Source organism: Protomyctophum parallelum (assembly GCF_964188405.1).
Source record: "Protomyctophum parallelum genome assembly, chromosome: 21".
Classification (NCBI taxonomy): Eukaryota; Metazoa; Chordata; class Actinopteri; order Myctophiformes; family Myctophidae; genus Protomyctophum; species Protomyctophum parallelum.
Genome location: NC_139713.1, coordinates 21,084,639 through 21,107,497, shown reverse-complemented (window position 1 = coordinate 21,107,497; position 22,859 = coordinate 21,084,639). Strand labels below are relative to the sequence as shown.

The following is a 22,859-nucleotide window of genomic DNA, read 5'->3' as shown; positions in this document are numbered from 1 at the left end:
CAGGAAAGTGATTCAGTGTGGTTTCTTCACTAGAGCATGAAAGGCAAGCTTCTGTAATATTACGGCCTTGGCTAGAGCTGGCTTTGCAAAAAAAAAGACGAGAAAGAGAAAGAACAAACACTTGATTCTCTGGTCCAGTGGTTCTCAAACCTTTAAATTTCAAGGATCCCCATAATTCTTAAAGCGTACACATGGAACCAAAGTGGACAAACTCATTAGTGGACAAACGTTTTTATTTCAAGGATCCCCAACACTCTGAGAGAGTACAAAATGGGCAGATCTTTACAGACCTGCAAGGATCCATTTGGAACCCCCTCGAGGAATCCTGAGTATCCTTGGACCCCACTTTGAGAACTACTGTACTGCTCTTGACAGATTCTTCTAAAAGGCTTATTGTTACTGTAAGCACAACCCAAGCCAGGACTCATGCCAGGATCATTCAAACAGAATACATTATTTTAAATGTATGCATTGGCACATTAAAAACTATAGAAAAATACAAGCATTTCAAACATTAAGGATTTTCCTCAACTAGTCTACACATAACCCCTGAGTAAAACGCATCACTCACTAAAAATGTTGTCAACTTTGATGTAGTGTAATGGTTCATGACAATGAACCACCTATGCATTTCAATGAGCACAGCAGAGCACTGGAAAATGAAATAACCATCAAAATGACCAATATATGATACATAATCTGAGCGCTGATGTACATACGAAGGATGAAGATCCATTTCTGATCAGAAATATTTAAGACAAATTAACCCACAACCAGGAAAGGATCTGTGTAATCATATATGTGTGCATACATTTTTTGGGGTCTTAGACAATTTGTAGAATGGGTTAATAAAAAGGTGCATGGGTTTCATTCAATCTCTTCATATCAATCTCTGGATTAACACAACAACCACCGCACAGAAGTGTGTGCAATATGTGACTATCCTGTCTAAAGTAGTTTTTGTTTAGTTTTCTCTTCTTTTTTATTGACGATTCAAAAATCACCCCAGGCTAGGTCTGGGTGCTCAATCAATATCGTGATTAATTCAAACTTTTGCCTTGATTATGAAAAAATTGGGAAAATAGCACATCAGTGATGTGTTTTTTTTTTTCTCTAAATTTTTATCCCACGATTTTGTAACCCAGTTTTCTGTTCACCCAGTGCCAATTATCTAATGTAATCCTGGGCGCTACACTTCCTCTGCCAACCTGGGGGGGCAGCGGACTGACCTCATGCCTCCTTCTATGCATGAGGAGTCCAAGCTGCTTCTTTTCACCTGATCAGGCGCCCCGGCTGGCCAGTGATGTGTTTTAAGCTTGTAGAGCGGCAATTTTTACTTTTTATGTATGCAACCATTGTACTAAAATTCAGACACGTCTGAAGTGAGTGGTGCTGTACTGTACTGTACTGTACTGTACTGTACTGTACTGTACTGTACTGTACTGTACTGTACTGTACTGTACAAGGTCTCCTCCCTGGCCTGTGTGTGTGTCTATGTGTTAGGCTGCACAACAGTTACACTTGGCGTGACAATAGTGACACTTGGTGGTGACAATATACTATTTCCGTGCTCGGACCCAGGGACACAGCCAGGGACACAGCCAGCCAGGGACACACATAGCTGTCTATAGGAGTGGTTGCACCACTCAAAAAAGTGTAATACATACAGGGTTAAGTGGTTAATCAGACTAATCAATTTAGTAGATTATTACAAATCTATTCAAATGTTTCCTCTAGATTAATTGATAGATAAGAAATCAAATGAAAATACAAAAAAAGAAAAAGAAATAACCTACAAGACCAAGATTAACCGGGTGCAGTACTTGGTTTAAACTAGTCATTTGGTCAGACCAGTCATTAGTCCTACAACTACAACCTTCAGTCAGATGCAGAGAAGCTCATCCATGCCTTTATCTCCTCTAGACTGGACTACTGCAATGCCCTCTTCATTGGGATTCCTGGCAAACATCTACAAAAGCTGCAGTACATACAGAACAGCGCTGCCAGGGTCCTAATGAGAGTCCGCAAACATGACCATATCACACCCATCCTCTTCACACTGCACTGGCTCCCCGTTACAGCCAGGATCCACTACAAGGTTCTGCTGATAACATTCAACTGCATAAACGGACACGCCCCTCCTTACCTACAGGAACTAATCACCCCTCCAAAAACATCCTCCACCCGCACCCTCAGATCTGCAAACAAACTACTACTCCATGTTCCTGACACCAAACTGCGCACCATGGGGGACCGGGCCTTTGCACTGTTTTGCACTGTTTTTGTTAACCCTGTTTTTAACCTTTTATGATAGATCATATGTTTTTAACCTTGTAGCACTCTGAGATTCCTTGTGAATGAAAAGTGCAATATAAATAAAATCCATTATTATTATTATTATTAACCTATCTCAAACCCTCACCCTAACCCTAACCTCCCACGGGGCAGCACACCTAAACCTAACCTTAACCCATGTCTAACCAATGACTAGTCTAAACTAAGTATGCACCCCGTGTTTGCCCAGTCCTACACCAGGCTCTGCCCATGCCTCAAATCTTAACTGATGGTTAGTCAAGGTTGCTGGATGGCTAGAACAAATGTAGTTCAGAAATTAGCCTCGTATTTTTTGTGCGGTACAGTAGACTAAGGAAGGACCTCAATCCACAAATACTTTTCAAATCTGTCAATGACAACTTCTTTTTCCACAGGACTAGTCATTCTTAGACATGCAAGTTCACTGGTACAAGCAGAGTGCATTATACGGTAATTTAGTTTATTTGACATGTTTTACACTGCATTGTACATAATACAAGCATTTTAAAATCATCAAAGATGGCAAGTCAGACTTATTTCGATTGTAGTCCTTAATTATACAGTATACTGTACATTCATCAACGTGACAAGATATCCCAAAACTCCCAAATTAAGAGGGTCTTAAAGGGGTAACTAACAATTTTCAACCCAATCTGGGGACCCATCGGCAAAAAAAGGGGAAAAAAAGCAATGCCAGTCAACAGTCTGTCTCGAGAGACTACAGTCATTTTAACCACTTTCAAAAATAGCAGATGTACAAGCTCACAGCGTATCGCATCACTTCGTGCAGCACTGCGAGCTTGTACATTTGGTAATTTGGCACACATCTTTTCTTCCGAGTCCCCTGGCACAACACAATATCAGATGGGGGTCCGCAACCAAATACATATCAACGTGGAGGTCCTTAAGTTGGCACGAAAACGTTTGAGAACTACTGGTTTAGACTTTAAAGCACCGAAATGGATTTTGAAATAACATGTTTTGGATGATGGTGATCAGGACATTCCGGGAGGCAGATAATGAAGATACAGGTGATAATCACATGCCATGGCTGTATGTGGCCATTTAACTGCATACATCGCCACTATTATTATCTACCAAGCGCACCTTTCCATTATCAAAATGGTTCAGTATGGAGATGTGATTAATTACATTGAATGTTGTAAATTTGCTATATCTGGTAATAGGTACGAAATGTGGGAATTTATCTGCTACAATATATATATTTATTCTCTGCAGTCCAACATTAAATGGACTTGTTTTTGTTTCTTAGCTGTACAGTAACATCAAGACTGCACGGCAGCCTTAATAAATTAAACTTGATACAATAAAATGTAAGACATTAAAACCGAAAATTCATTAAATAACTGACATTGTAGCATCTCGTCCCGTTAAGATTTCCACCATTCAATAGGGGGAGGGCATAGTGACGCGTTCTGTAGGATTTTGGCTTATTTGGGAGCCATCTTCCTGCCTACATGTAGGCTAGTAGGATGCTAGGCTACTTGGCTGCCAGTCTGTAGTTCGTAAGTTTGCTTGTCAGTGACGCTGGTGTGTACACTTTCACTCCATCTCTCCTATCTTTGACTTGTCACAACTCTTCTACTCTATGGCTCTGGATCGACGGCGGTATTATTATTCGCCGTTAGAAAATGTTCGGGAGTTCTGATCTGAGAGCCGCCTTCCCTTCCCTCACGTCAAAACAGTTCTCAATGTTTACATCTTACTTGACAAGAAGACGTGGACATATCCTGATGAATAAATAATCTGTCTGTATGCGATCTGACCATTATTATTTTGATTACACTGTCATGCTCGTTTGAGGACAGGTAGAGAGCAGAGCATACATGTGTTTGGGAATGTTGCTGAAGGTTGTTATTTTGTCAGCCGACACCCAAATCAAACGGCGTGTATTTAATTATTTGATATCTCCAACAGTCAACACACTGCAAGGCTACAATGGAAGCATAATTCTGACGGCCCACGGTGGGGTATCAAGTTTATGTTATTTTGTCATCCGACACCCAAACCATGCAGTGCTTATTTAATTATTTTATCTACAATGGTATATGTCTCCACAGTGAGGCTGGGAAATATAGCCTACTAGCCTACCTACTGGTAGGCAGGAAAATGGCAACCAAAATAACCCATTCTAAGCGAAACTCCACCCTACGCTCTGGCCCTATAGGCTATTATCGCTCACATAGGTAGGCTATAGTGTCTACATTAAGGCACGCTACAACAACATACAATAATCATAAAAATATGTTAATGCTTGTATGATAGTATTCAAAGGACGGCATTTTTGTATAACTCTCAAAGTGCACTTTTTTTTGTTTTGCCTTCACAGTGTTCAACTGCACTACAACAGTAAGAGTGAATCTGATCATAAAGAGTACACTTGGCTGGGACTACACATTCTCTCAGCTCACTGCAAAAAAAAGTGTGTGGGGGAAGGGAAGAAAGAAATCTATCTGAACATGCAATTGAATTCAAGTTAAAAATTACTTTTCGTATAGGGAATATTCCCGAAGATTTTCTAACACATGACAAATATCTAATTGAGATCCTCTTAGCAACAAGTAAGAAACCAATCACACGGCGCTGGTACCAACAGGACCCACCAAAAAGAGGGAAAAGTGGGATCTCTGCCTCCAGCCCATGGTCAATGCATGAGGAATTCAAATCTTTAACATCTCAAAAATGCAGCCTTTTGTATTTTCTTGTAATGTTTTGGTCTTGTTTTTGTGTGTGTTTTGTACCGTTTTTCTTCCTGTCCTTTGTCAGTCCCTGAAATCATTTATTTTCAATCTATTGGTACAAAAAGACTAGGCTGACGTTTCAACAACAGGTTTCATTAGTCATTAAAAGACAAGGCTTGAATGACAGATTTAAATATTCCAACCCACATAGATCACAGACTCTCACATAAGGTGTCATTTCAGTAAAACCAATGTCATCATCATACTATAATTCAGTCAATGTCTGTCTGAATGTGTGTGTCTGTCTGTCTGTCTGTCAGAAACACCGCCTGCACCAATCGCTCCCACTTTTCACACAGGCATCGACCATAATAATATGGAGGTCTTAACGAAGCCCTTTTTCCAATTTAACAAATTATAAATTAATAATGAATTTATTAGTGAATTAGTGAGGCGGGGTCAATATCTCACAACGGGTTAGGGCTAGTATTTCTAAAGGACCACAATGGAAAAGCTTTCGAACTTCATCAGGAGAGGATCATTCAGGCCGCCAACGTTCTTCTCCACAGATGCGTTTTAATGCCGTGTCGCACATGATCGCAGTGTCCGCACGTTGAGAACGGACAATAGTTTACTAGTTTCATCATAATAGGCCAGTGGTTTCATTGGGACATGGTATGATGTCATACCCCCCGTTTCGGAGGCGTTTGTAATAATATTATGCAAATGTTGTTCTTTAGCTGTATAATAATACATTTATAAGATAATATATTTTAGGTCAATATGTCTTTGTATCTACCGGTAATTTGTCATTTTTCTTCTTCTTGTGATTGTTCGTTACTATCGTTAGTATGTTTATGGTATTCATACATATATGTGGAAATATAAAATTGGCTTTACTAAAATGATGGAGTCATGCCCAACCATTGAGAGACGGTAATCTATGTGGAAGGAGTATTGAAACGTGTCATTCAAGCTGTATCGTCTTTCGTTTTTGTTTGAGTCAGAACTGATGTGGCCAGGCACTCCACAAACAAAATTAAAGGCAGACCTATTGCCTGTGCTGAGCAGTCTGATTCAATGCATTTATCTGAACTCCTTCCATAGACCTCAATCAATGGTTAATACATGTGATTAAAAGAGAAAAATAAATAATGGAACAATCAATAAACAAACTGCTTTTTCTGCATGCCCTCTTCTTTTGTCTTTAGCAGCAAATAGTTCCTCCATTTAGACAAATCTGTGCACTGCATTCACCAAAAAGCTTTTTTTCATTATTTTTTTGTCCTCTTGGCACGCCCCACTGTAAGGAGACCCCCCGGGCAGACAAAGGATGAGATGGGAGGATTATATCTCCACAATGGCCTTGGATCACTACTAATGTTGCTGTGGAGAGGGAAATCTGGAGCTCTCTGGTGGAGTTGTTGCCCCCGCAACCCAATTACGGATAAGTGGTTGAAGATGGATGGATGGGTTTTTGGGACTTTTCTGCATTTATTTCGATGGGGATTCAGTGGAGATTGACAGGAAACAGGGGAGAGTCGGGGAGTGACACACAGCAAAGATCCGCCAGGCTCGGGAATCGAACCCGGGATTCGCTGTCAGGCTGCATCGGAGCCTATAAGGCGTACGAACCTTAACCAGTGACTATAGGCCATCGCGACCCACCAAAAATAATAATAATAGAGACCAGCTCTACATGAAACCCCTTCACCTTAGGGAAAACATATAAGTAATATATCCACATGGAACAGGAAGCGCATGTGGACAGTTTAGTGATTTCCCTGTAGTGCTCCAATACCACAATCCAACATGGACAGAATTCTGGTGACCGTTGGACTCATTAAGAGAGCAATGGATTCAGAGCACTGTGGGACGGCCACCCAGGGACGTCTGCTCCATGGCAACATGTCACTTGGGTGGAGATGGCCAGATGGGAAAAGGGTGTGCCTCTGTGTTGAAGACATACTTGTCCAGACTGAGCAACTCCATGTCGTCAGAAAACAGCAGATATAAGTACTTCAGCGTCTCACCTAGGAAAAAGCTCTCCATCTTGTCCCTCGGGCCTGGGTTGACTGGGTCTCGGACGTTGTTGATCGATGTGTAGCCGCCGCCAGGTACCTTGGTGTGGAAGGAGCATTGGATATGGTGATTATAACCGAGACAATTAAAATTAAGTCTGCACGATATCTGTACAAACAGTTGCGTATGCAGTACTGTTATTTGACTATTTGAACCAATTGTTGTATTTATTCATGGTAATGTATGCACTGCATAGCACTGTGTACTGCTTTAATTCTATTCTAGCTATTGTGGAACCTGCTCAAATCTGTTTTTTGTGTTCTTGGTGCTGAGAAACAGCCTGGGTCTCAGACAGTAGAACAGGACACACATTCAAACATTTAATGAGTTTTGCATTCAGCAGTATGGCAAAACTATAGGCTTGATTTATACTTAGTAGCACTAAATTATCTACAAGCTCAACGGGATGCGTTGTTTTACTGTATACTTACAATAGTGTATAAACTCTATACCTTTGTGTACTTGTTGAAGCTCTGCAGTATGTCCCAGCCCCAGTCTCTGTACTTAGTGTCCTTAGTGAACCTGTACATGTAGAAGAGACTTTCCACAGTCTCCGGCCGTAGCAAGTTGTGTCGATCTGCAGTCTGAGGCGAGGAGAAGAGTGAAAGTGAAAGTCAATGGAAAAACACATTATGGTTATCTGAAGTCTCGGGTTCTGTAAAGTACCAAGCGCGATTCCCATTCAGTTTCCCATTGCTTCGTTTGAGTGGCTTTGAAGTGATTGCACATCATGAAATCTGCTGCAGAGTCAATTAAACAAGTAGTAGAAAAAGTAGTATAGTAGAAAAAGCTATGGGAAACTGAACCAGAACAGGAAACTGTTATGCCACCTTCGGGAGCCTGGAACTTTAAGTGGTTTGACAAAATCCAATGTATGAGCACAGAAAATGACCACTGAGGAGACCAGGTCACGTCCAGTTCGAACCCAGGCTCCCCCAGAGTCACTGTCGAAGTGTCCTTGGGCAAGACACTGAACCCCTAATTGCTCCCGATGTGCTGGTTGGTGCCTTGCATGGTTTCCGCTGCCATCGGTGTATGAATGTGTGTGTGAATGGGTGAATGTAATGCACAATCTCTGTAAAGCGCCTTGGATAAAGGCGCTATATAAATGTACCATTTACCATTTTATTTACCATTCCGATGATTCTGACACTGTTTTTCATATTTTAACCACTCATGAATACTTTGCATGATGTTTCATTGTTTTGTCTCATATGAGATTCATATTACAGACCCAAGAGCCGTTCAATAGCAAAACCTTTGTATGAATACTGTATTTGTAGCAATGGCACATTGTTGACACACAACAAAATGTGTAAGAAATAAAGACAATAAATGTTAATTACGTATTACTGAGATTAACTGATGTGCAATCCAGACATTAGAAGAACTCTTGATTTGACTCATTTAACTTTTAACAAAAATGTGTGAAATGCAGGCTCTTTTAAGACCAAACAAGTCTTTTGTCTTTTGTTCAAACAGAGAAGCAAATCAACAGTTAAATGAGCTTGAGATGGATTCTGTGCATTTTGATGAGGTTAATTAAGCACATAAATATTGAGGTTTTGATTTTTAAATAATAACTTTGAGACTCAAACCATGCCAGGAATGAATACAAATCGATCAAGAAACGTTTCTTTCTAATGTTATTAAGTCACACAAACAGAAGATTAAAATGGTACTAAATCAGCAATGTAATTAACCTAAACTAAAACAAACGGCATTGTAGAATCAGACTCTATTGGCCTCACCTTGACGTCGATGTCCCGCCCATCGAGCCCGTGGTTGTTGAAGTAGACGATCTCAGGACTCAGGCCGGTCTCCATCTGGGCGTACATCTGGTGACAGGTCTCTATGAGCTGCACGGCCAGGTCCATGTGGTCCTCAGGGAGGCCGTTGTGAGCACCCAGCGCCAGGGTGCCAGGCAGGAAGCACACCAGGTGGTCCTGAGGGGACAGGGGCGGATCATAAAACAGCTGATCTACACACACACACACACACAAGCTCAGTGAGTGTGCTGCAATGAGACGCTTTGTGAGCGTGTAGATTTGCCGTTACTGCAATTTTAAGTTTTGACAATGCAAAATTATGTACAGTACATGTACTACTATACTAGATACACACATACAAATATAAACACACAACAACGTAGGTAGGAACTACTAGGTAGGTAGTAGGAAGTTGTCTATCTACTGTATATCTAGTTATCTAGCTATATAGATCGACCGATAGCTTTAATTAACCCATTAACCTGAGGCCGATTCTACAAATGCCTTCTAAATCAGAAGCTCTGAAAAAAATAGCAGATGTACAAGCTTGCAGCATGGCACGAAGTGACACGCTGTGAGCTTGTAGAACTGCTATTTTTGAAAAGTGAACGCTAAGATAAGAAAATTGAAAAATGATGTTTGCTCAATTGCGTCTTACCATCTTGGGGTTAAACCGGTTGTGGGACAGTTCCCCAACAAAGGTTAGTCCGTGGGGTCCTGACTGTCTCACGAGGTGCTTTTTAACTCCTTCAATAGCTTGGAGGTAGTCCTCCAACAGGCTGGAAATGACAAAACATCATTAGCTAGTTCATTAATCATGTCTCATGACAGTAATTCGGCTTTTTATGACTGGTTTTCACATAGCCATTCCTGACTAGTGTCTTTCCCAGCTGCTCACAGAATGAAGTAGTAGTTTGTATGTTGCCGGCATAATCTCAATGCTTTGTTCCATAGGAGTTTCATTAATGTATGCAGAGAAAAGGGTCTGTGGTTAATTATCTTAAATCACCCATGGGAGAATTCCATGCCTCCATACCTTCATTAGTTTTTTTTTTTTTTTACAAAATGTACACTAATAGAAAAAAAAATGTAATTACTCGTCTTCAACCTTGCCTCCCTGGATCCACTGTTTGAGCAGATACTCATAGTAGCTGTCTGCTCTGGCCCCCAGGGTGAAGACTCCTTTGTGGGTGAACTGGCCGCTGTTCGTGTTGATGAACATGGGTACCAGGCCGTCGTGTTTCCCCGGCAACTTGTGAACCAGCTTCATTACCTCATTCACAACCTCCTGAGGACAGGGTTGATTGATTGATTGAATATTTGATTAGACAAAAGAAAAATGCAAACAGCACAAGGTACAGTCAGGCATTTTGGTACAAAAGGATTTCCGAAGAAAGACCTTGCGGTATTGTTTCCATTCGGGTCCCATGCACACAGGGAACGAACACACACACACACACACACACACACACACACACACACACACACACACACACACACACACACACACACACACACACACACACACACACACACACACACACACACACACACACACACACACACACACACACACACACACACACACACTCTCCAATTAGAGTGCAGTTTGCAGTGTAGCATTCTGTACATATTCCGTAGATGTGACAATGTGTTCATTTCAGACCTACCGTACAAGGCCTACCAGGGCGCATAAACACAGATAGTGGCAAATCGAGTGGCAAAGTGAGTGACAAAGTGAATTTAATGATGTTTAAAGTCATTTCATGCAATCAAATAGGACTTTTCTGTTTGGATGTATGGGCTGTCAAGGCCAGAAAGTAGTTTTTTAGTAGGCGTTCCCACATAACTTCCGGGTATGGTGATGATGTCACGCGCATACCCTCTATAGTAACTCATAACAGAGGGCCAGGGTTTCTCTCCATGTGCCCTCACCTGGTACTGAGGCTCCTGGGTGAGAGGGTTTCTCTCCATGTGCCCTCACATGGTACTGAGGCTCCTGGGAGAGAGGGTTTCTCTCCATGTGCCCTCACCTGGTACTGAGGCTCCTGGGCGAGAGGGTTTCTCTCCATGTGCCCTCACCTGGTACTGAGGCTTCTGGGTGAGAGGGTTCCTCTCCATGTGCCCTCACCTGGTACTGAGGCTCCTGGGTGAGAGGGTTCCTCTCCATGTGCCCTCACCTGGTACTGAGGCTCCTGGGTGAGAGGGTTTCTCTCCATGTGCCCTCACCTGGTACTGAGGTTCCTGGGCGAGAGGGTTCCTCTCCATGTGCCCTCACCTGGTACTGAGGTTCCTGGGCGAGAGGGTTTCTCTCCATGTGCCCTCACCTGGTACTGAGGCTTCTGGGTGAGAGGGTTCCTCTCCATGTGCCCTCACCTGGTACTGAGGCTCTTGGGTGAGAGGGTTCCTCTCCATGTGCCCTCACCTGGTACTGAGGCTCCTGGGTGAGAGGGTTCCTCTCCATGTGCCCTCACCTGGTACTGAGGCTTCTGGGTGAGAGGGTTCCTCTCCATGTGCCCTCACCTGGTACTGAGGCTCCTGGGTGAGAGGGTTTCTCTCCATGTGCCCTCACCTGGTACTGAGGTTCCTGGGCGAGAGGGTTCCTCTCCATGTGCCCTCACCTGGTACTGAGGTTCCTGGGCGAGAGGGTTTCTCTCCATGTGCCCTCACCTGGTACTGAGGCTTCTGGGTGAGAGGGTTCCTCTCCATGTGCCCTCACCTGGTACTGAGGCTCTTGGGTGAGAGGGTTCCTCTCCATGTGCCCTCACCTGGTACTGAGGCTCCTGGGTGAGAGGGTTCCTCTCCATGTGCCCTCACCTGGTACTGAGGCTCCTGGGTGAGAGGGTTCCTCTCCATGTGCCCTCACCTGGTACTGAGGTTCCTGGGTGAGAGGGTTCCTCTCCATGTGCCCTCACCTGGTACCGAGGCTCCTGGGTGAGAGGGTTCCTCTCCATGTGCCCTCACCTGGTACTGAGGCTTCTGGGTGAGAGGGTTCCTCTCCATGTGCCCTCACCTGGTACCGAGGCTCCTGGGTGAGAGGGTTCCTCTCCATGTGCCCTCACCTGGTACTGAGGCTCCTGGGTGAGAGGGTTCCTCTCCATGTGCCCTCACCTGGTACCGAGGCTCCTGGGTGAGACGGCTGAGCTCTCGAAACTCCAGCTGGATGCTGGTGACCTCTGCCAACGTGCTGTCTGCCGTCCACCGAGGAGGGTGGGCTGTGCCCTTGCCGATGTTGACGTCGGAGTAAGGGATCTTGGAGGGAGTTTTGAAGGCCGGCATCAACCTTGAACCAATGTCTTTCTGTAGGTGGTGAGGAAAATGCAGAATACAAGTTTCCCCCCCTTTCCACAAAGTCACAAATGTCTCATTAAATCAATATTCAATATAACTTTTTTACCCTCAAACATTTTACAGTATCTACTATATATACTTTTCATAAATATTCCGATTTGCATTAGAACATCGCATTCAATCACATTTTGATGATCTACAGTAATCAGGAACTACAAGAACAAGGACACTTTGACAGCAAGGAGCTCTGTCGTGAACCGACTCACCGCTTTCTCCAAGAACAGCTCGTCTCCTGTTAAGTGGTAGGTGCTCAGCAAGCTTCCCAAGATACGGATGGTGCTCTCAAAAAGGTTCACGTCCACATTCTTGGTGAAGGACAGCTCTGTCTGCACCCAGTGCCGAGCTTCCTCAAACTCTGTTAGGAGAGACAGAGAATGACACAGGGGACGGAAGGATTAATTTTCCACAGGAAAAATCACGGACAGAGATGAAAATAGTTTACCTTGAGTGGCAAGCCCTGCACAGCAGTGCACACTGACACCATTAAAATTTTCAAGACATGACATATTGAAAACAACTTTAGATAGATAGATGCTTTATTTTTCCTTGCGTAAAATTATTTTTGCGCCAAGCAGCCATCATCAGGACACAAACATCACGACACATTATTACGCAATACATAGTATAGTACAGATCACACAATACATTGACAGTACTACACAACTCCTCTCTTACAGAGAAAGGTTTGGAAACTTACATTCGGTCGATAATTTCTTTCCTTGAGTAATTATTTATTTAAAAAATATATTGTTGATTAGTCACCTTTATTACGTGGATCGTGCAATCGAATGAGCATATTGCTCATTCCACAAACGTGTGAGTAAATGATTTAAAATGTCATCAAAAATACAAATTTTTTATTATTGAAGGAGAAAAATAATCGAACAAACGTTACGTTTCCGAACTTTAGAATAGGCTACCAGCAGAGTACCAGTCATAGCTCGAGAGGCATCACACGTTCACGTATCACATTACACTTGTTCTGTAACCATTGGTGCAGTGACACAGAGAAACAAGATTTGACAGACACACATTACCTTCTTTCAGCCCGAGGATCCACATAGTGTCCAGTGCATCAACCAGTGTCAGACCCAGGCCAAACCACTCGCCAAAAGATTTGGAGATGGGCTTGAGTTCGTCGTGACCCCAGGCACTGTCTTTATAGCCCTTCCAGGCATGTCTGAAGGTCTTGCGTACAGCCTCCAGCCTGTCCTCAGAGGTAATTACAACTAAACGGACACAAGGACATACAGATGTACCGAAGCGAGACATTAACCCCAGAGTGCATTACAAACCAAAGCCGTTTATAATATACCTAGATTACCTACTGACATTGCCATTTGCCATCCTGCATTCTACAGAGCAAGAGAAGATAGATCACTTTTCACGACCACTGTTCCCCCCGTTATATATAGTTTACAGTCAGGGGTTGACGGTTCCTTACATCATGTTTACCCCTATAAGCTGATGGTGGCCTTCACTCATATTGCTTCTCTTTTCATTGGAGAAGGTACATGTTTACCCTGAAGACATGCCTGGAGGCAACCTGACATCATGTTACAATGCTGCAAACGATATGACTGCTACCTTACAGTATATACCTTACAGGGGAACTAAGGAACAGAGGTGTAGTGTAACATCTATTGTAGTGGCTGAAAGGTTCCTGCACAGTGGCCACCCACCAAAAAACTAAATCCACACCTCCTCACTTACTGAAGGCCACTGTTCATCAACAGAAGGCTGAAAATGTAACAATGCACACAGACCTGGTGCCAGTGAAACGGCGTCATCGGGGTTGGCTGGAACAGGAGGCTCTGCAGTATCTCTCTCACTGATCGACGGTATTGGTTCTGCGGCCTGATCAGCTTCGATGATGGCCCCGCGCCAGCTGAAAAGACGACATCCTTCTTATATGCCTGAAATGTTGTTTTTCCTCTTTATTGAGACCGACTGTAGGAAAGCTGTGAAACTCCTCACTGTCTGGCAGCTGGCAACTTCATGTGCACAGTGTCAAGACATAACCTACACAGACACGACCGTGAGGAGTTTTTAAAATGTTAAACCCCACTTTAGAGAACCACTGTCCTGTCCCCAAGACCAAACAGTAAGGGTCAGCAGGGACAACGACTACAGACATGGGGGTATTGGTATTTAGAAAGAAAGAAAGAAAGAAAGAAAGAAAGACTCTTCAGAATACCTCACAATCTTCTTATGTCCATTCTCCTCTTCTTCCTCTTTAACTGGCTCTTGCTTCTCCTTGCCTATTGATTCTTGCTCTTGCTTCTCCTTGCCTATTGATTCTTGCTCTTGCTTCTCCTTGCCTATCGATTCTTGCTCTTGCTTCTCCTTGCCTATTGATTCTGAAACATTGGCTGCTTTCTGCAGGCTCGGTGGTCCTCTCTTGCTTTGGAATTGTCTTTTCTGGTGGTGTCAACAATCACAAACAAATTAGTCGTTACAAGTAAATACTGCAGGTCTCATCAGGGCCCTGACAGATCAGGGCCAAAACCTGTTGTTTAGTATAAAATTAAATAATCACACCCATGTGAACTGAGTGGTGCAACAGGAACGCGCCCAGGGTGCTGGCCCGGTTCTAGCGAGCCACCCCACGTCTGAAACGGTCGAGAAACCGAGACACAAACTGTGTGGGGGAATTAGCAGAAAACACTCTCTCTCTCTCACAAGTAAGAGTGTATTCTCTCTCTCTCTCTCGCATGCATGATGCACGCTCCAGATTGTAATTAGCAGGCAACAGTGCAACGCTATCTCTCTCTCTGGTTCTAGCACAACAGCGCCACTTTTGACCCATTGGTACCCTAAACATAGGGACATACAGACATAGGGATGGACATAGGGACAGACATTGCTGTTCCTTGGAGTGGCTGCACCACTCAAAAACATATATATAATTTGTTCCAAGTAATATCATGCAATAGCAGTGCAGTAGTCCTAAGTTCCCTTTGTATTTTAAAAGTGATTATTCTATCGATAACTATTTTGATTATTTGAATAGAAAATATTGTTACATTACATATACATATATCAACGAATATACAATATAATAATGTATGAAATGTAAACTCAATTCTAATTAGTTTTTTTTAATATATAATTGACTGAATAGATTAGACTGATTAACCAGTCCTAAGCCCTATGACCTATGTAATACTTGTGCTGTAAAACAGTGTTGCAAGAAACTCGGGAAAATAGCAGATCTACAAGATCACAACATAGATTGGCAATTCAATTGCCATATTTATTTTTGTAAGTTTGGAAAGAAAAAAGCTAAATTCAACTACATTTTCATATAATGGATTAAATCGACTAGTGCGATTAAATATTGCACCCCCTACAGTGATATACAGTGGAAACTACCTTTACTAACCTTAACGGGGGGTTTGGGCAGAATTGGGGCTTTCAGTCTTTGAGGCTCTGGAATGACCTCTGGGATGAGTCTGGGCTTCACGGCCGGCCTCAGCTCTGGCACCGACGCATAGCCTAGAAGAGGCCCGGCCAGAGACTTGACCGGAGGCAAGGCCTTTATCTGTCTGTCGTCTAGCTCCAGCCAGTCCTCCGTATCCGACAGACCTACATTACACGTGCGTGAAAAACATGAAACAAGAATGAATGAATGTGGACTCAAATACACAAGCATAATAACGTATAGTCGTATACATGTGTCATGTGTGTGTACTGTAATGTGAACACACACATCACATACTGTAAGTGCGCACACACACACACACACACACACACACACACACACACAAATCTGTCTATTATTCATTTATTTACTACACATGCTGAATACACCATTCCGATTGGTTATTTCTGAATAACAGACCACTTTTAGCGTGCTTTAAAACATAATGTGAAAATCTGTTTCACCTCTAATCGTATCATCCCAGGAAGTGTGGTAGATTTAGATAAGACATTATAAATCTAATTAACCTTTGTGTGACACTGTCAAATAATGTCAGTAAAACAGTGTGTGTGTGTGGATTGTGATCAAGCGAGTGCTTTCTAACTGCATCATTTTATAGACTATATATGGACTGTGTTACGTTTACAATTAACCATATAGTACAAACAAGTTACACTCTCTCGGTCTCTCTCTCATGCTCTCTCCTTTTTACAAAAATGAGCTGTGAATGGGAATGACAGATAGACCTGTCCTGGACATGCTCATGCTGCCAATCAATGACTTCTCTTCAAAGTCTGTGATTTCAGTAGGATATTAATATTATACCTTTCAGCCCTGCTGTAAGAGACACCCGATTTCTAATCTATTCAGATAACCTTGGACTTCCACAGATATTTTTTAAATAGGTTTTAATTTTCTCCTTAAAAGTTAGTCGGTGTGTGCGCGTGCACTGCACGCACGCACACAGTCTGACTCGAGAAGGAAATTTCTTTTAAAAACATTGGATTATAGACCCTACTGATTAAGTCAGGGATTACCATGGCAACAATGGAAACCTTGAAGCATTATAGTGCCACTGAATGGCTGTGAATAGTGTGGATAACATCTTTATCTGTGTTTGAGCATCAGGGTCTGTAATTTCCGCGAAGGATTAGCAATTATTTGATTGTTTACCTTTTCAATTAACCAATAATATTTGGGGATAAAACATTTAACTACCTGTGTGCCCCCCCCCCCCCCCCCCACACACAAACACACACACACACGTTTTAATTTTGTTAACTAAGACTAACGAATCTCTGTGACAAATTTGTAATTGATAGCTCATAGCATGTTGCATCACAATGTGTTGACCTTATAAATCTGTTATTTCATTCTATTGATCTTATTACTTGCGCAAGCAGAGCGCGCAAGTAATAATTTCGCCCAGTCTTCGTTCATCGCGACAGCCACCCGCCATTTTATGCGTATGCCAATAAAACAGCAAATCTGTGCCTGGTTTGCTGGGACCAGATCACATGAATGACCATATGTCTTACGTCATCATTTAGAGCTAGTCATACGTATACTATATACATAATCAGTAAAATAAACTAGCAAATTGTGCCTGATCTGCTGGGACCAGAGTACGTGGTGTGTATATGTATGACTAGCTCTAAATGATGATGAAAGACATATGGTCATTTATGTGATCTGGTCCCAGCAAACCGGGCACAGATTTGCTGTTTTATTGGCATATGCATAAAATGGCGGGTGGCTGTCGCGGTTTTTGGCGCAAAGTAACCACAGTATACCGCTAATCAACTTACAACTACATACTCTATATAGTATATGTATATGTATACGTATGTCTTACGTCATCATTTAGAGCTAGTCATACGTATACTATATACATAATCAGTAAAATAAAATAGCAAATTGTGCCTGATCTGCTGGGACCAGAGTACGTGGTGTGTATATGTATGACTAGCTCTCAATGATGACGTAAGACATATGGTCATTTATGTGATCTGGTCCCAGCAAACCAGGCACAGATTTGCTGTTTTATTGGCATACGCATAAAATGGCGGGTGGCTGTCGCGGTTTTTGGCGCAAAGTAACCACAGTATACCGCTAATCAACTTACAACTACATACTCTATATAGTATATGTATATGTATACGTATGTCTTACGTCGTCATTTAGAGCTAGTCATATGTATACTATACACATAATCAGTAAAATAAAATAGCAAATTGTGCCTGATCTGCTGGGACCAGAGTATGTGGTGTGTATATGTATGACTAGCTCTCAATGATGACATAAGAAATATGGTCATTTGTGTAGTCTGGTCCCAGCAAACCAGGCACAAATCTGCTGTTTTATTGGCATACGTATAAAATGGCGGGTTGGCTGTCGCGGTTTTTGGCACAAAGTAACCACAGTATACCGCTAATCAACTTCCAACTACATACTCTATATAGTATATGTATACGTATATTTTAATTCAGTTTATATACCTTTTTTTCACATATCAATGATTAATTTTTCTTTAAAAAACTAAAAAGGGATCCAGAATATATCTACATCGATAAAAGTGTATTTCTTATATAGATAGAAACTTGAACCATACTTAATAATACTAGGTGTTTATATGCATAAAGTAGGTAGGTAGCAAATAGTTACATCTAATAATTATACATTTCAAACGTTCCTTCACAGAGATTTGACAGTTTACAGCGGTCGAAAGTACTTGCGCGCTCTGCTTGCGCACTAGTTGGCCATTTATGGCCTACTAGTGTGCAACAAGCAAGTATGCACTCGACAGAGTGCAGTTCTAGTTTAAATATATATTTTTAATATAATTGATTAAACAGATAGGTTTGATGAACCATTACAGCCTTGTACTAACCCCTCCACTTCTCTGTGAGACTGGGATAGGAAAGTAGTCCAAGAATGAGTAGCACGGCTAGCAGGAGAAGGATCAAACTCCGCTGCAGCCGAGACAGTTGCTTCCATTTCTGCAGAAAAAAGTCAAACAGACGCAACCTTTGAAAAACATTTCAGCCACGTCCTAATTCCACATCAATAGCATTCGTCCAACTGGTCAATCATCTCTCCAGGAATGAACTTGAACCCGTGCAAACAAGACAGAATGCTCCCCTTTACTTTAAAACAGGCTTTAAGAATGACAACAAAGAACGAGATGTGCTGTGCTATGCTTACCCTGTACGACCCCATTATCTTGCTGTGCTTGATGCAGTCACCCACACTGAATTGCTCACAAATAAGCCATTTGATCAGCACAAGCCAGCAACAAAAAGGGAGGGACAGAGGCAGGGTCCCCCGTGAGAGCAAACGGAAAGACGCAAGCTGGGTTCAAGGCTCTCTAGGGGCTGCTACCTGGACTAATGAACACCTGTGCAACACCACAAAGTGTCTGTCTGTGCAATCACCGCCGGTGAACCTTGCTGGTAAACACAACATAATTGTCTCCGGAGGCATTTTAACTCCCAGATTTCACTCATTTCATTCGAATTTTTGATGAAAATTTGGAATATATATGTTTATTGTAATTATATTGTATAACTATAAATCATATTAAGTAGAGCCAGAGCAATGTATCGGTTAGCCGATTTTATCGGACAGTATTGTCGGATCACAGATACTATTTTTTACATAATGGCCCCCAAAATCCAGTATTGATCAGACTCCAGTATTGAGGCATTCTTCTACCAGTTTTCAGTCTCATACTGAAGGAGCAAGAAGTGTCCTCTCAAGGCAACCAGTATGTTCATTGTTCATGCCGTCAATAGGAGACATTGACATTGTTCAGCCACAATGAACAGGCACTAGTAAACAAAGGAGTAAGCTATCATATGACAGGTGGAGAATTTTTTTTTGCTTGAGGTGAGCGATAGGAAGGAAGAGACAAAAGGGAGAATACAGAAAAGACTGAAACCTACTGTAGCAGTCACATGTTTTATCATGGGCTATATACAGCATGGCAATGAGGACGGTATACTGCAGGTTTGAGTCTTTGCATACATCTTGTATGACAGTGTTTAAAGTTTAATGTGACACCATCACATAAAGACTAGGTCACAGGTTTGATCCCTATAACAGTGCTATAGATGTCTATTAAACAAAGTGTCCTTGAAAGTGAAACAGTGAAATACTGAATCCCTAGTACCTACCCACTGAATGACAATATTATGAATGGTGTACTTGACCATACTACAGCGTCACACAAAAGTATCAGATATACAAGCTCGAGACGTGTGCTTGAAACGTGGCTCGAAACAACGCGCTTTGAGCTTTAATGTGTGTGTGTGTTGTCTAACAAACATTAAAAATGCCATTGACAAGGAACAGAGAATTTACGTCATATGTTTCTGAGAAGATCGGCATAAGCGTGTCGATGGGAACCCTTGGCCAATAAGAGACCACCATTCTTGATGATGATGATGTACGATGATTAGAGCGCCCCTCACCGTTTTAGACATATGAGGTTTCCACCCGACAGAGGTGATATAGGACTTCATGTTGCATCATCTATGTCACTTATATGATGTACAGTATATGACGTATCTCTATAACATTATTTTGAGCCTAATCAGAGCTCCAAAAACTTACACTATGAAATTAAGTTATAGATTATATTTAATATATTAAAACATTAATTAACGTTAGAAATCACAGTCGTGTGAAGTGAGAGGCGCTCTTATCATCATGAATCATCATACAGTACATGGCACACACAGACGCACAAAGCTGGGCATAGGACAAAAAAATGTGTCCTACTGAAGAATTACAGTAAATGTGGCACTGGTCGGTCCAGCAGTCTGCAAGATGAGCTCCAGACCCTCTTATAGACGTCTAGAGTCGCACAGAGCCATGCTGTGAATAATTCTGTTTACATTATGTTAATGTAGTAGATATATATATATGTCAGAAGATGTGAATAGACAATGACATGTATTGATGCCATGGTTGGATTCTTTAACAATGGTGACATTAGCATCATCCTCTGTACTGTGCATTCCTCTGAGAGTGGACAACTTCATCCAAATGGACACATAAGGGTCCACTTAAAGCTCTTAATGATCTTGCACTGTTTTTATGCTCTTTGCTATGGTTTTAGTGCCTTAATGTTACTGTGTTTTTGCTTGTTTTACGTTTGTGTTTTTCTCTCTTGTTTTGCCCTGTAAAGCACTTTGCGCTGCATTGTATGACATGAACGGTGCTATATAAGTTTATTATATTAGTATTATTTGATTCCAATGGTACCCTCTCAAGAGTGCCATTAACACACGATTTTTACTACGACTCCATTGAGAGACATGCATAACAACTCACCCTCCAGCAGGATTGTCTGCGATGCTTGCCATTGTTGTATTGGCTGTGCTGGTCACTGAATGTCAGAGAGATGAAGTCCTTTCTTGAAGGGGGGTACATCTCTCTGGTTGTGGATGACAGTCATAAGTCATAGAAGCAGGCCTAGGAGAAGTAGAAATGATCAATTATTCAAGCTAAAGTGAAAGGTTAAATTCCTATTATTTGTCACATACATTGCTGTATGCAAGAATCATTTGTAGTTGATCTAACCCCCCAATCCAACCCTTTACACCCGAGTGCCAAGCAGGGAGGCACTTGGTCCCATTTTACAGTCTTTGGTCCAGTTTCAGGGAAGACACCACAAGGCCACTGTGCTGGTCGTATCTACGTTCACACAAGCAGGTCAAAATATGCGAAGATTCAAGATACAAAGACAAACAGCATTTTGTCGCTGTATTCCAGAGAATAGATCCTACAAGTATCGGTTGTGGTGAGTCTGGTGACATTTATACACAATGTTTCTAACAACAAAACCGTGTGGCAGACAACTCCAGTGGAAGACATGTTAAAACAGTCTAACAAAGATTGATGATGAGAGTTATGCTGCTACAATGACAAGCTAAATCTTAACAAAAAGTCAAAAACTAAAACAACATGGTACAGACACTTTTAACCATATTGACACACAAATAGAACCGTTCTTCTTTCTTGAATCGATTTTTTCTGACTGAACCTACTGTCATCTATCTATGCCCAATAATGAGCTTACTTTAATTCTTGCAATCTCGATCTAAAATCGAGGTCAACTCCTGCTGAGCACTATACATGCCAAAGAGCATGATTATAGCTAGTCTATACTTGAAAAGCCACCTAATAGGGAGAATAATAGGGTATAAACACAGGTGTTTCAATGATACTAGGTAGCACTGTAGCAGAGGATGCTACCAGAGCTTTTCCAGTGAGCCAACATGACTGTGACCTGAATGGAACCCTAATTATTATAGTAGTGTTTAACCTACTATGTCGAAATGGTGAGGAAAAAGGTCCGGACAGTACACACTACACACTATGGAATAATTAAGCCCCCCCTAATTAGATTAGGGGGCTCCATATGTCATCCTTCTGTATACCATTATACCTACCGTATTACACTGAATTCATCATTGTATTAACTTGACATAAAAGGTGAGTTATTAGTTAGGATGGCTACTAAACCATGACATCTTGATCTTTGCAGATAATATCTGGAATTCTGAATACCTGGACATACTATGGGAGTAATGTTACAATTAACGATGAAAAATGGTAAGCAGGCACTGCACATATACTGTACATCTATCTGATCTCGTTCATGGCATGGCAGGTCGCGAATGGTCGATAGATGGTAAATGACGGTGGTGTAAGGCATTAGTAGTATTCCTTCTTACCTCTGTACATTAGCCAGAAGGCTAACCAGCTGTTAGCGTATATATGCACAGCTTCGACTTGTTTCCAATGAATAAGGCAGCGAGGCTGGCTAGGGGAATCGATTCACTTTGCAGGCTGATCCTGGTCTGGGTTTACGGCGGATACGGAAACAGTGCATGCATGTGTTGTGTCTCCACAAATCACCGGATACAGCAGGCGGGCTCTAGACCGGATCAGAGCTCCGAGCAGTACCGTACGTGGAAGTATAGCGACGCGAGGTTTACTTTTCCAAATAAACAGTGCTACAAAGCAGCAACTTGAACTCACGTCAGAGTGTGTGTGTGTCACATGACACATATGGCCACGCCCCATTTTATATTTGACGCACACATTTTCAAGAGTTGAAAACGAATTCATTTGTTTTCCGCCCCCCAAAAAAACAATTTCATGAAAATGAAAATAGTCGATCTACAAGCTCACAACACGGCGTGAGCT

At 42.0% G+C, this 22,859-nt stretch overlaps 1 protein-coding gene across 2 annotated transcripts; it reads right to left on the bottom strand.

Annotated features, from left to right (window-relative positions):
* Positions 1 to 2,752: 2,752 nt before the first annotated feature.
* On the bottom strand, positions 2,753 to 22,671 carry man1b1a (mannosidase, alpha, class 1B, member 1a). 2 transcript variants are annotated; one of them, XM_083793998.1, is made up of 14 exons: positions 22,385 to 22,671; positions 20,979 to 21,119; positions 18,532 to 18,640; positions 15,603 to 15,805; positions 14,415 to 14,638; positions 13,984 to 14,105; positions 13,255 to 13,446; positions 12,424 to 12,572; positions 11,978 to 12,166; positions 9,964 to 10,154; positions 9,525 to 9,645; positions 8,849 to 9,043; positions 7,550 to 7,681; positions 2,753 to 7,136 (listed from the first exon to the last, which is right to left on the bottom strand). In XM_083793998.1, exons 2-14 carry the CDS (start codon positions 21,075 to 21,077, stop codon positions 6,927 to 6,929), a joined length of 2,136 nt encoding a protein of 711 aa, XP_083650124.1. In that variant the 5' UTR covers positions 21,078 to 21,119; positions 22,385 to 22,671; the 3' UTR covers positions 2,753 to 6,926. The 2 variants fall into 2 exon arrangements, with proteins under 2 accessions (XP_083650124.1, XP_083650125.1); XM_083793999.1 differs by having other exon boundaries at positions 20,979 to 21,081; positions 22,385 to 22,427.
* Positions 22,672 to 22,859: the final 188 nt, after the last annotated feature.